This window comes from Emiliania huxleyi (genome assembly GCF_000372725.1).
Source record: "Emiliania huxleyi CCMP1516 unplaced genomic scaffold EMIHUscaffold_88, whole genome shotgun sequence".
NCBI classification, from domain to species: domain Eukaryota; phylum Haptophyta; order Isochrysidales; family Noelaerhabdaceae; genus Emiliania; species Emiliania huxleyi.
The window spans coordinates 371,933-384,561 of NW_005195441.1; the positions used below are offsets into that span (position 1 = coordinate 371,933).

At 64.3% G+C, this 12,629-nt stretch overlaps 3 protein-coding genes across 3 annotated transcripts; 1 reads left to right on the forward strand and 2 right to left on the reverse strand.

Annotated features, from left to right (window-relative positions):
• Positions 1-954: 954 nt before the first annotated feature.
• On the forward strand, positions 955-3,139 carry EMIHUDRAFT_219928 (hypothetical protein; the record flags this gene model as incomplete). The annotated part of the gene is made up of 6 exons (XM_005758185.1): positions 955-1,115; positions 1,321-1,453; positions 1,521-1,796; positions 1,959-2,054; positions 2,131-2,373; positions 2,474-3,139. 6 exons carry the CDS (start codon positions 955-957, stop codon positions 3,137-3,139), a joined length of 1,575 nt encoding a protein of 524 aa, XP_005758242.1.
• Positions 3,140-7,238: 4,099 nt separating this feature from the next.
• EMIHUDRAFT_438920 (hypothetical protein) lies at positions 7,239-8,039 on the reverse strand. The gene has a single exon (XM_005758186.1). It carries the CDS (start codon positions 7,954-7,956, stop codon positions 7,339-7,341), a length of 618 nt encoding a protein of 205 aa, XP_005758243.1. The 5' UTR covers positions 7,957-8,039; the 3' UTR covers positions 7,239-7,338.
• Positions 8,040-8,961: 922 nt separating this feature from the next.
• EMIHUDRAFT_219932 (hypothetical protein) lies at positions 8,962-11,362 on the reverse strand (the record flags this gene model as incomplete). The annotated part of the gene is made up of 3 exons (XM_005758187.1): positions 8,962-9,479; positions 10,284-10,357; positions 10,488-11,362. The coding sequence occupies 3 exons, from the start codon at positions 11,360-11,362 to the stop codon at positions 8,962-8,964; spliced, it is 1,467 nt and encodes a 488-aa protein (XP_005758244.1).
• Between the last annotated feature and the right edge of the window lie 1,267 nt (positions 11,363-12,629).

Genomic DNA, 12,629 nt, shown 5'->3' on the forward strand with positions numbered 1-12,629 from the left:
GACGCTCTGATATCAACACGAACAGACCCATCATTGTATCACAAATCATGTGCAAATCATGCTTTTCTCCATGATTTCATAGAGCCGGGGTTTTCTAGATGCATGCGACTCTTGCGAGAGCTCGTTATGAGTTACATACTTTATGTGTGAGTGCTTGAAACACTCAGGCTAGTGCCATTTCACTCTGACACGCTAATCTTGAAAACGTCCAACGGAGCTCCGTGTTGCTTCCAGCGCCCTCCCCCGCGCTTCCTGCGGCCCTAGCCGATGATACTAGCATGGGAGGTCATCTGGCTACCGCGAACGCGACTCAACTCGCCGACGTCGTCCGATGATTGTGCCTCAAAGTCACCAGAAGACAAGAAAAACACGGATCTGACCCACGGCTTAAACCTGCCATGGCAGGTTTATTTGAAAAGCCGAGCCAGAAGAAAGGAACGCCACGCGGAGCATTCGCCAGTCGGAGGCGGCGTCTGTCTGAGTCGCGCCCCAAATTTGGTAGAGCAGGTGGTTCCATCCAACCGGCGGCGCGCGAGATTCTCGAAAAAAACCTGGTCGCTCGCACGAGCGCCCGAGGATGTCCCGGTGGCCCTGTGGCACGAGACCTCGAGAGAGTAGTGCCGAAGGCGCTCTTTTTGATCAAGCCCAAATCACTTTGAGAGGCTCCGTCGGTGAGAGCTGCAATCAGCGAACCCCCTCGCACTCAGGAATGCCCCTGCCCTCCTCGCCTCCTCCCCTCGCCCCGCGCGATGCGGCGCGTGTTGCCATTTGCGAGAGCGTGCCCGGCCGCTTCGCCCAATCTCCCAAGCGCTGCAGCGCGCTCGTGCCGGGCTGCCCGCCGTGCTGCGACCGCCGCCGCGCGAGCGGCTCGTTCCGAGGATCGAGCGCCGCGAATCTGGCGCAGCCGGATTGCGGGCAGCGCGACCACCCAGCGCGCAGCCGCGAATCGCCTCCATGCCTCCTGCGCTCCCGCGACGCCTGAAGCAAACCCGCGCCATGCTCATCCCATTTTACGCTGCTGACGCTCCCCCGCCGCCGCCTGCGCGCCTCGCAGATCCACAAAACAACGTGAGCGAGGCGGGTGTGCCGCGGAGTTCCTTGGCGCTGGGCCTCAAGTTGTGTACGCTGCGAGTAGGTGTGGCCCTCTTGAGCCTCCCACTCCCCAACTTTCACGGCCCTCAAAGACGCTGAGAGCAGAGAGAAGGAGCACTTGATGGCCCGAATACGATGTGCAGCAATCAGAGAGGAGATTAGCCGAGATTCAGGCGAGATTTAGCCGACGGCTCGTCCGTTAGTGCCTGAGATCGCCCCCCATCATAGGTACGAAAAATCGATCGAAATCATGTCAGAGAACCAGATGACAGTGAAGGTCGGCATCGTGTCGGCCAAAGACGGCCTCATCAAGGTCGTCATCTCCGAGTCGAAGTCGCCTCCGCTCCTCGGAGCTAAGGCGGTGCGTGTGCGCTTGTCGCAGATCTATCATCTCCTCCCAACACGCTCCCCATTCTCCCTGTCGACAGGCGAGCGGCGCCAAGAACGCACCCGTTGAGGACGCCACCGTGGCCGAGTCCGGCGCGGAGGCCCCCCTCGATGAGAGCATCCTCAAGAAAGACCTGGCCGCCGAAGAGGCGACCGCCGCGGAGACGGTCGACTCGGACCGGGCCAAGGCCATGTTTGCCGCCCACAAGCCGAGCGAGAACGCCGTTTTCTGGTCCAAGTTTGAGCGCCCGACCGACCCACCGCTGGCCCGCACCGGCGTCACCAAGAACGGCCCGGCGCTCGAGCCGGTCACCAAAGTTGCCACGGCTGTCAAGCCGGCGGCGGCCGGCGGCGAGACGCTGCCGTCGACCAAGGAGTTTCCGGAGGAGGAGCCCGCCCCGGCGGCGAGCGCCTGGCATTCTGCGCGCCGGCGTCTGCCAACCCACTATCTGACCCCGTCCCGCGTTCGATGCGTATAGGGCGACGCCGACTGGAACGTCTCGACCAAGGAGTTTCCCGTGGAGGAGCCCGCCCCGGCGGTGAGCGCTTCCCACCACTTTTCTCTGCACACGCGGGTATTGCGGAGACACGGGAGTCATACAGGCGGGCACTTACATTGATCCTGTGACCTCTGCCGCACGTCACGCGCAGGGCATCGACGAGTGGAAGACCGCCTCCCCGCTCCGCAAGATCGAGCGCAAGGGCGAGGCCAACCTGATCGGCCGCTCCAAGAAGACCACCAAGAGCCTCACCCCGATCGGCCGCGTCGACCCCAACGGATTCGCGGCGCTGCTCGGAACGGACGTCGACGAGGAAGACCTCGCCGTCGTCGGCTCCGGCAAGGCGTCTGTCGACGAGGAAGACCTCGCTGGCGTCGGCTCCGGCAAGGCGTCTGTCAACGACGCCCCGCCGTCGTCGACCACGCCCTCGGCGCGTACTGCCTTGCCCGTGCAGCGCGCCCTGCTTGTGACTCACCCTCGTCCGCACTCTCCAGGGCGCCGTGGAGAAGACCGAGCCGACCTCGACGCGCTCCGGCCTCCGCTTCGGCAAGTTCTGCTCGACGTCAAAGCTGCTGTGCGTCTTCCTCACCGTGGCGATCGGTCTCGGCTGCTCGGCCTTTGCGCTGTCGTCGTACGGCTCTGGCGGCGTCTCCGAGCTCCTCGAGTCGGTGTCCGTGCCCGACGCGGAAGCCTTCGCGCCCGTCCCCGACGGCGGCTCTATCGAGGCACTCGGGGTGCTCGAGGAATTGTCATCCATCACGCGTAATGCCTGCCCAGAGCCACCCTACACCGCCACCAACCCGTACCAGGAGGGCCCGCCCAGGAAGGCCTACGAGAACTTCCCGACCACGGGGGATGTGGGCTTCGATGTCATCGCCGAGGCGTGGCTGGCAGGCGGCGGTAGGCCGGAGCAGTGCGAGAGCGCCATCATCATCGCTTCGGGCGAGTGCGCACCGTCGCAGAGCGAGCCGACAGTCATGGGGTGCAATATCGACCTGTCGGGGCAGACCTCCGGCATCTGGCAGGTGGACAGTGCGAAAACCGCGATCCCTCCAGGCTCCCCCATGCTGGACCTCTACAAGACGAACCCGGCCGTGAACGCTTGGGTGGTGACGCCGCTCCTCAACAAGACCTTCGCCGGGGCGATCTCGTCAATTTAGTCAACTCGTGGCGCAATTATGCCCCAGAGCAATTCCACAAATTTCGTCATTTTCGTCAATTATGTTAATTGACGAAACCTCGGCTCAATCTCGGCCAATCTCGGCTAATCTCCTGCTCTAATTGCTGCACATCGTGTTCCGTTCTCTCTGCTTTGAGAGCGTCTTTGAGGGGGGGAATCGAGAGGAAGGGGGGCTCAAGAGGGCCGCACCTACTCGCAGCGTACACAACTTGAGGCCCAGCGCCAAGGAACTCCGCGGCACACCCGCCTCGCTCACGTTGTTTTGTGGATCTGCGAGGCGCGCAGGCGGCGGCGGGGGAGCGTCAGCAGCGTAAAATGGGATGAGCATGGCGCGGGTTTGCTTCGGGCGTCGCGGGAGCGCAGGAGGCATGGAGGCGATTCGCGGCTGCGCGCTGGGTGGTCGCGCTGCCCGCAATCCGGCTGCGCCAGATTCGCGGCGCTCGATCCTCGGAACGAGCCGCTCGCGCGGCGGTCGCAGCACGGCGGGCAGCCCGGCACGAGCGCGCTGCAGCGCTTGGGAGATTGGGCGAAGCGGCCGGGCACGCTCTCGCAAATGGCAACACGCGCCGCATCGCGCGGGGCGAGGGGAGGAGGCGAGGAGGGCAGGGGCATTCCTGAGTGCGAGGGGGTTCGCTGATTGCAGCTCTCACCGACGGAGCCTCTCAAAGTGATTTGGGCTTGATCAAAAAGAGCGCCTTCGGCACTACTCTCTCGAGGTCTCGTGCCACAGGGGCGGGGGGACAGCCTCCCTCGGGCGCTCGTGCGAGCGACCAGCCGATGCCGGGGCTTGTTTCTTCTATCTCGCGCGCCGCCGGTTGGATGGAACCACCTGCTCTACCAAATTTGTTGGCCTGTATACTGTTCCGGCAAACAAAAAGGAAAACAGAGGGGCCCCAGCACTTTGCGTTTCCGGAAATTTCCAGGGGAAACAGAGGGTGTTTCTGTTTGGTGCTCCATTCTATGGGTGGACGCAGGACGGGCGATGACGGTCACACAGGAGCGACACACAGAACCACAAAAACAAGACACTAGCCGGGGCAGTCGGAGAAGTGGCAACTCCGTGCACTGACGGTCGGCCGCCAGAAAACACGCCTCCGTGGCTCGGGTTACACCAATCCTCGCTACCCAACGCGGCCAAAGGATATCCACCTCGAGAACCTCGAGAGAGACGGTGTGTATCGACACTCAGCCAAGCCCCCCGGCTGCCACACATCCTGCTGAGCGAACTTCCCCAGTCACCCGCGGCCGGACTCCATCCGGCACGCGTCGCTGGGCGCTCAGAGCCGCGTCCCCTGCGCGCCACCCCGACGCCCAAGGCGCCCGAGGAAGTGGCAGTGTGGGTGGCGGAAACGGTGGCGGCGAGAGAGGGTCTGTGGGCTTTCTGCTCGGGTTCACCGGCCCGGTCTCACGCCATGCAGCCCCGCTACTCCCGCGACATCTTACCCCTTCCCGCGATGCGCGAACGAAACACTTGCGACTCTTAGGCCGCGACAGAAAGAACGCTCCTGATGCAGCTTGATGCAGGCCTCAACTCTGAGCCCTGGTGTCGAGGTGTCGAGGCCCGGTGTCGAGGGTGTCGAGCTGCTGTCGAGGGATAGAGGTGTCGAGGCCTGTCGAGGCCTGTCGAGGCCTGTCGAGGCCTGTCGAGGCTGGGACCAAGCTTGTCCGTGTCGAGGGGTGTCGAGGGGTGTCGAGGGTGTCGAGGGTGTCGAGGGTGTCGAGGGTGTCGAGCAGGTGTCGAGTGTTGTCAAGGGGTTTTGCGTCTAAGGTGTCGAGGTGTCCAAGGTGGCAGGATGCAGTTGCAGCCCATCAACAAAACTTGGGCAGCAGTTGCAAAGCTGTTTCATCCCTTAGTTGCAGCCTCAGTTGCACCCTGTTGATGTAGCACAACCTGAGCACAACCAGTATACTCTCTGTGGACATTTGAGGACATCAAGTGCCGGGAGTCATTGCCACTGTGCACAAAGGTGCTGTGCAGGCGCAGCACCGCAGCAGCGTCGCCGCTGCAGCAGCGTCGCCCCTGCAGCGTCACCGGCGCACAAAGCGCAACTGACCACAGCGCTCATGGCACAAGGCTGGTGCCATGAGTCAGTGGACATTGCCACTGCACAAGGTGCTGTCCAGCAGCTAAGGGCTGCCAGTACCCCATCGCAGCAGCGTCGCCGCCGCTGCAGCGTCGCCGTTGCAGCCGAGCGTCGCCAGTGCACAAAGCGCAATGGACCACAGGTCTGCACTCATGGCACAAGCTCACTGGTGTGAGGATTCATTGCCACTGTACAAGGTGCTGTGCAGCACCTGAGGGCTACCTGAGTACTGCCATCGTGCCATGTTTGCTGCATCAACAGGGGTGCAACTGAGCTGCAACTTGAGCTAGAACTTGAGAGGCTGCAACTCAGGGATGAAAGTACTGCCAGCCAAGTTTGATTGCTGCTGCAACCCTGATTTCTAACTCTGACTCCAATGGGTCTACATCTCTGCTGTGTTAGGATCATCAGAGGTGTCGAGCGGTGTCGAGCGGTGTCGAGCGGTGTCGAGCGGTGTCGAGCGGTGTCGAGGGGTGTCGAGGGGTGTCGAGGTGTCGAGTTTGGCACCTTGACACGGACGAGCTTGGTCCCAGCCTAGATGGTGTCGAGGGGTGTCGAGGGGTGTCGAGTTGGTCGAGTTGGCATGGGGTGTCGAGGTGTCGAGTCAGTGTCGAGGTTTGGTGTCGAGGTGTCGAGGCCAGGGCTCAGCCTCAACTAAGATGCCGACCAGCTTGGTTGTGGCGGCCGAAGAGCGCGGTGCTGGCCGCCGCCTCTCGACGGGGTCAGTGTGGCGCGTTCGAAATGCAGCCGCGCCGCCTCACCCGCGGCGCCTCTCGGCCGGTGACCGACGCCGGCCCAGATGCCCACACAGCCCGGGGAACGGGCCGCGCCGATTGCGGCGCCCCTTCCTGCAAAGCTGGAGCACTGAGCGCGAGCGCGCATAGGCCCTCGCGGAGGGGCCCTTTTCCCCGAACCTGCGCCCGGCCGCCTGCGGGCGGCCTTCTCTCGAGGCCTCGAGATACACAAAGCGGCCAACTGGCTACGTACGGTTGTCAGCTAGCACGCGTCCCCTATGCGAGTATGGCTCCTGCCAGTGCACCAGACTTACAGATGTGTTTGATTGATTGATGGGAAGGCGAAACACAGTCCGACCAACGACTGGGACACCAACGCGGTAGATGTGTTCGAGCGGGTTCGTGCCAAAATTGGAGAAAAGGTAATCGCCGGTTGGCGGCGCGAACGGCGCCCAGGACCGGGAACCTTCCCGAGGCGGAAGGGAAGTGGTCTCGAAGCGGCCTCTTCCGGCTCGCTTGGCAGCCTTCCCAACGAGGCCATGGAAGCAGCTCTCGCCGGCGACGAGGCGGCGCTGCTGGCGTGGCTTGACAGCGGCGCGGCCTCGTCGGCCAGAGCTTCGACGGCGACAGCATCGCCGTGGATGGCAAGAAGGACCACTATCGCGAGTTGTGGTGGCGGCAGACGTCCTACAAAACCAAGGAGATTGTCACCGAGGCGCAGGCCGAGGGCGCCATCGAGGGCCACGGCGACGAGTACAAGGTGGCCGACTTTTTCGGCACCAAGTTCAAGTACTCCCGCTTCGACGCGCTCGAGGCGGCGCCGCGGGACGTCTCGGCGCTCTCGGGCGCCAAGCGCACCGTCCGGGCGAATGCGTGGAAGACGAGCAAGGCGGGCACCTCCGGCGACGACGCTGCGCATGCGGCTGAGGCGGCGGCTTGAGTGCGACCTTCAGATCGTACACATCCCGTGTCCGTGAAGGCGAAGCGAGCCCCGCGGCCGCGGCCCCCGCGCACCGGAATAAAAAAAGGAAAGGTCGGTGTGTGCCGCTGCCGGCTCCCACAGTGGTCAGTGCAGACCACAGTGCCCGCATTTATCTTTCCAACACGCTTAAACATGTATCTTATTCCAACACCGCGGTCGCTCAGCTCTCAAATCTCAAAAACGTCAAAGACGCCCCACTGTGTCGTAACTTCACTCTGTCCACTTGACGCCCGGTATCTTGACGCTTCGAGCCCCGTACCGGAATAAAGAAAAAGAAAGGTCGGTGTGTGCCGCTCGCTGCCGGCTCCCACAGTGGCCAGTGCAGACCACAGTACGCTCATTTATCAACACGCTTAGCTCAAAGACGCCACAAGTAACATCAGTCTGTCCACTTGACGCCTGGTATCTTGACGCCCGACGGGAAGAAGCGCGTCTTCATCGCGAACTCCTTGTCGTCGTGCGTGCGCGCAAAGTCGGCGATGATGTCGGCGACGAGGCTCGCGTTCTTGCTCAGCGCGAACGCCCCCGCCGCCATCTCGCGCCGCGTCTCGGCGCGGAGCGCGTCGAGGTCGAGCTCCTCGTCGTCGCCCGCCATCTGCACGCACGAGTCGACCGGCGCCCGCCAGCCGCCACCCGTCCCGTCGCCGCCGCTGCCACCGCCACCGCCACCACCGCCGCCGCCGCTGCCGCCCCCGCTTCTGCCGCCGCTGCTGCTGCTGCCGGTGCGGTTGTCGAGGCGCGCGCGCAGCGCCCACATGGTCGTCTCAAAGGCATCGTACGGGCGCGCCGCGTGCAGCGTCGCATCGGCGTTGACGCGCTGCTCGTAGAGCCCCGGCGCGAGCCAGAGCATCCGCGGCCAGACGCAGCCGAGGCCGCGCCGCAGCCGCGCAACGTGGCGCGCCGGGATCTTGGCGAGCAGCTGCGGCAGGATCGGGATGTCGTCGAAGCGGAGGCGGACCGAGAAGCGCCGCCACGGCAGAATGCTTTCGAATGCCATGTCGACGTCGTCCTATGGGAAGGCGAAACACAGTCCGACCAACAACTGCGACACCAACGCGTTAAGGGTGGACGCTAGACGGGAGATGACGGTCACACAGGAGCGACACACAGAGCCACAAGACAAGACACTCAGCCAACGTGGCTGCCACACACCCTCTTTCGGACCCTACCTACCCCCCTCACCTGGATGACGACGGGGACGCAGCCGACGAGCACGCACTCGTATCTAGAGTTAATTAAGAGTTAATTAAGAGCTACTTAAGAGCTAATTAAGAGCACGCACTCGTATCTAGAGAAGGGGGGGAGGCGGTGGAGAAGGAGGTGGTGGGGTGGGAGGCCGTGGCGTGTGTGTGTGTGTGTGTGTGTGTGTGTGTGTGTGTGTGTGGGTGGGGGGGTGGGGTGGGGGGGCAGAGAGGGGGGCGGCGGCAGAAGGGGCGGCGAGGGAGAGGACTGGGGAAGCGGCGGCGGGGGGGAGGAGTACTGGCGCGACGAGAAGCCGTATCCCGCCGGCGCGAGGCAGAACTTGGACGTGGCGTAGTTGGCGACGTGCTGCTCGAGCGGCAACTTTTCGTAGACGCCGTTGTCAAAGGTCATGAGGAGGACGCGCGGGTTGGCGCGGTGCGCGCGGTACGCCGCCTGCCTCACGCCGAGCTAATTAACTCTTAATTAACTCTTAATTAACTCTTAATTCGCTCTTAATTAACTCTTAATTAGCTCTTAATTCGCTCTACGCCGCCTGCCGCACGCCGAGCGAGTAGTGGCGACCCCGAGATTGCCCGAGATTACCCGAGATTGCCCGAGATTACCGCCTGCCGCACGCCGAGAGAGTAGTGGCGCCCCCAGTTGAGGTTCATCTTCCCCGAGAAGAAGAGCTCGCGCTTGAACGCCGCCTCGTCGAGCGGCGCGCCGAGCTGCTCGCGCGAGATCGACGGCCTCGCGCAGGCGACCTGTGAACAGAGAGGTGTGAAGAGGCGCGGCGTCGGCCGTCGCCGACCTCTCTAGATTAGCTTCGGAGACGCTGGCGTGGCTGCGCCACGCTCTCGATCCTCATCGCACATTGCCCTAGCGCTTGGCGTGACGGGCTAGTGCGCCGAACAGGTGCCAGAGGCGACCCGTGAACAGAGAGGTCGCAGCGCGCCGTCGGCTTGCCGTCCCTGCCCATGCAGCCGCCGTGCTCCGAGTTGAGCGTCGCCGGGAGCCAGCGGTTCATCCGCGCCTGCTCGCCGTGGAAGGGCGGCACGCAGAAGTCCTTGCCGGCGACGTGGTCGCCCTGCCCGTCGCTGTCGACCTTGACCGACGCCGGCGCGCCCCAGTGGTGCAGCATGATGAGGGGCCGGCTCTCGGGCACCTGCTGCCGCACGAACCGGTTGCCCTGGTCCTGGGTCATCACGATTATGTGGTCGGCGCCGCCGCTCCGCGCAAAGTACGGCCACGTCCTCTTGACGTACGCGATCGCGTCGCGCAGCGGCTTGTGCGCCGGCTGCGTGAAGTGCTTGAAGTAGTAGCGGTGCGAGTAGTAGCCTGTTCACAGCTGGAGGTGTGAAGGGACGCTGTTCACAAGTGCTTGAAGTGGTAGCGGTGCGAGTGGTAGCCTGTTCACAGCTGGAGGTGTGAAGAGACGCTGTTCACAAGTGCTTGAAGTAGTAGCGGTGCGAGTGGTAGCCGAGCGAGAGGTGCAGCGGGATGAAGAAGTAGTCGGCCTTACCTGAAGGAAGTAGGGTGTAGGGGGCAGGATGAAGGAGGTAGGGAATGGGATGTAGGGAATGGGATGCAGGGTATAGGGTGAAGGATGTATGGCGTAGTGATGCAGTGATGTATAAGTGGTAGCATGCAGCTTGCAGCTTGTAGGCTATAGTCTGAAGAAGTAGTCGGCCGCGCCCGGGTCGAGCGTGCGGTGCGCCTGAGATCAAATCGAAAGTTGCCGAGGCTCTGGGCATTGACGAGGAGAAGAAGGAGCCCTCGTCCAAAGCAATGGGACGCGTGCAGAAGCTCTCGGAAGAAGCAGCTCTTGCGTACGTCAAGGCACGAGAGCACCTCGAGTTCGTGAACATCTACACATCGAAGCCGAGCGCAGCAGCTGCTGGTGCAGCATCACGTCGACGCCGTACCAGTGGTCGCGGCTCCAGTCGCCCTTGCGGTACGCCGCCAGCCACGACGTGAAGCGCGGCGGCATGTCGTACACGTAGATAAGCGGCCGCACGCCGCCGTCCGCCGTCGCCGCAGCGCCGCGCGCGCCGCCGCCGCTGCCGCCGCCGCTGCCGCCGCTGCTGCCGCTGCCCGGTCCAAGGGAGCAGTCGATGCCCCAGCTGCCCGGCTCGCAGCGACAGAAGTTGTGCTCGCACGCGCCGCGGCCGCTGCACTCGTTGAAGCACTTGTGCAGCCCGGGCGACTTGTCCATCCTGCCGCAGGCGTGGCTGCGATGTGGGAGGTTGTGGAGAGCTCGCCGGCTCCGGCGGCGCTGATTGAGATCGGGCCCGACTGCTAGTAGATGCGGATACTCATCGCCTCAGTGTGTGGGCGCCGCCGCACCTCACGCTGCACGTCGGCCCCGTGAAGCCCGGAAAGCAGCGGCACTTGGGCGTGCGCTGGTTGGCGCACTCCTCGAGGTTGTACCGGCGGTCGGACGGCACGCAGTCCGACGCCTTCGGGTAGAACTGGTACGGCAGCTGGACCGAGAGGATGCCGCGGCCGGAGCAGTGGCCGTCGGCGAGGCTCGCCGCCGCGTCGGCGCGCGTCCGCTGCAGCCACGTCTCGTTGGCGATGATCGGCGACCACGGGATGGCCGCCTTGGTGCGCCGCTCGGCCGCCGCCATGCTCTCGCCAGGCGCGGGCGCCACGACGCACTCCTGCCGCGCGTCGAGCGCCAGCTCGTGGCACTGCATCACGCAGTCGCACGTCGCCGGGAAGGCGGGTTGTGAGTGGATGCCGCACGCCGCCACCGTCGGCTTGAGGCCGTACTGGTCGACGCAGGCGGGGAAGAGCGGCTCGGCGCAGCCGGCGCCCTTGGCAAACGGCGGGCAGTCGCACCGACCGAGGTCGGCGTTGCACGTGCCGCGACCGCAGCCTCCCACACACGCGTGGCCACCCGCGCCGTCGAGCGGGTACGTGGCTGGTGCAGGGTCGGCCGGAGCTGGAACTGCGTGTCGTGTATGCACGGCCGCAGCGGCGAGCCGCGTGCGCGCGATCGACAGCGTTCCGTTCAGCGAGCCCAGTCGCGTCGCAAGATCGCGCTCCCGCGCCCGGAGAGCGGCCACCCGACTCAGCGGCTCGCTTCCAGCGGGCGTGGGAGCGGCAGCTGGCCCCTCGTCGTAGGATATCATTGTCGGAAAGTTTCGTAGTGTCGGAATTACCACTAGGGCGAGCAGCACGAGGCCCAGCGGCACAAGCCGGCTGAAGGGCGCCATACTCAGGTCGCAGTACGAGTAGCTCGCTGCTCGCGCGGGGCCGCGCGTCGGAGCAACAATTCTTTTTTTTTGCGAGCGCCTTCGTTGTTAATAGTACAAACCCAATGGTCCTCTGCGAGCGGTCCTTCGTTGCAGTCGCACACACGCACACGCCACGCCGCACCGCGCGCCCGCCCACCGCCCCGCCCAGGCGGGAAAGAGATGAGGAGATGGGACAGCAAAGGAGGAAGCACAAGCACGTATGGGAGGGTTCAGTAATGCGCCACGCTGCCCGGCGTCTCTCACTTTCCGGGACAGCCCCGCCCTTGTGAGGCAGGAAAGTGACGGCTACCCCGTACGCCCTGCGGCCTGCTACCCCGACGCCGACCGCCCATTCCCCCCTCCTCGTTCACTAGGGGGTTGTATCAGAGGGGGGGGGTCTGAGGCAAGGGGGCCCAGATCTGCTCGTCTCAGAGGGTACCCTCTGTGCCAAGAGAGGCCATCCACGAGCGGCTCAGAGGGTGCCTGGGCCGACCCTCTGAAGGCCTGTGCCGCCAAGCCAGCCTCTCTCGGCGCAGCCTCTGAGGCTACGGGGACCCTCTGAGACGCCAAGGCAAGCCCCGCGAGGCCGCTCCTCAGAGGGAGTTTTCAGCGGTATTTCAAGTCTGTCGTGATCCCCCACCAAGCAGAGAGAACCCCCCCCAGCCAAGCAGAGAGAACCCCCCCCCCAGCAGGCCCAGCTTCCATTGGTTTCGGATACCTCAAGTTCGAGTTCACTAGGACGCCGCGGCGCCTCATGGCCAAGCTGGAGCAGGGGACGGATGTGGAGATCACTACCTCCTCCTCGGGCGGCCGCTCCAAGCACATCCTCACTCAAGTTGACGGGTCGGCGGCGCCGCTGCGCGCTGGCCGCGCGAAGCTGTCGCGCAGGGGTCGGCGCGGGCGCTGTGGGCGAGCCTGCAGCAGCAGAAGCGTAGAGTAGCGCCTTAGTCATGCTCGCTGCTTCCGCCCCCTCCCCGCCCTCCCTGGTCAGCGCCGTTCGTGGAGGGCTAGGCGCTCCGGCCTCCGCCCGGGGCTCTCGCGACTCGCTTCTGTCTGCCGAGAGGGGGCTACCCTCTGAGGTCAACGCCCTCTGTGCCGCGCCAAGACAGACCCTCGGCCGGGGACCCTCTGAGGCCAAAATCAGCCAAGAGAGGCCACAGAGGCGGCACAGAGTCAGAGTCAAACCCTCTGTGCCGCCAAGGCAGGGGTCCGACCCGTCCTCAGAGGGGGGTCTGAGGCCTCAGAG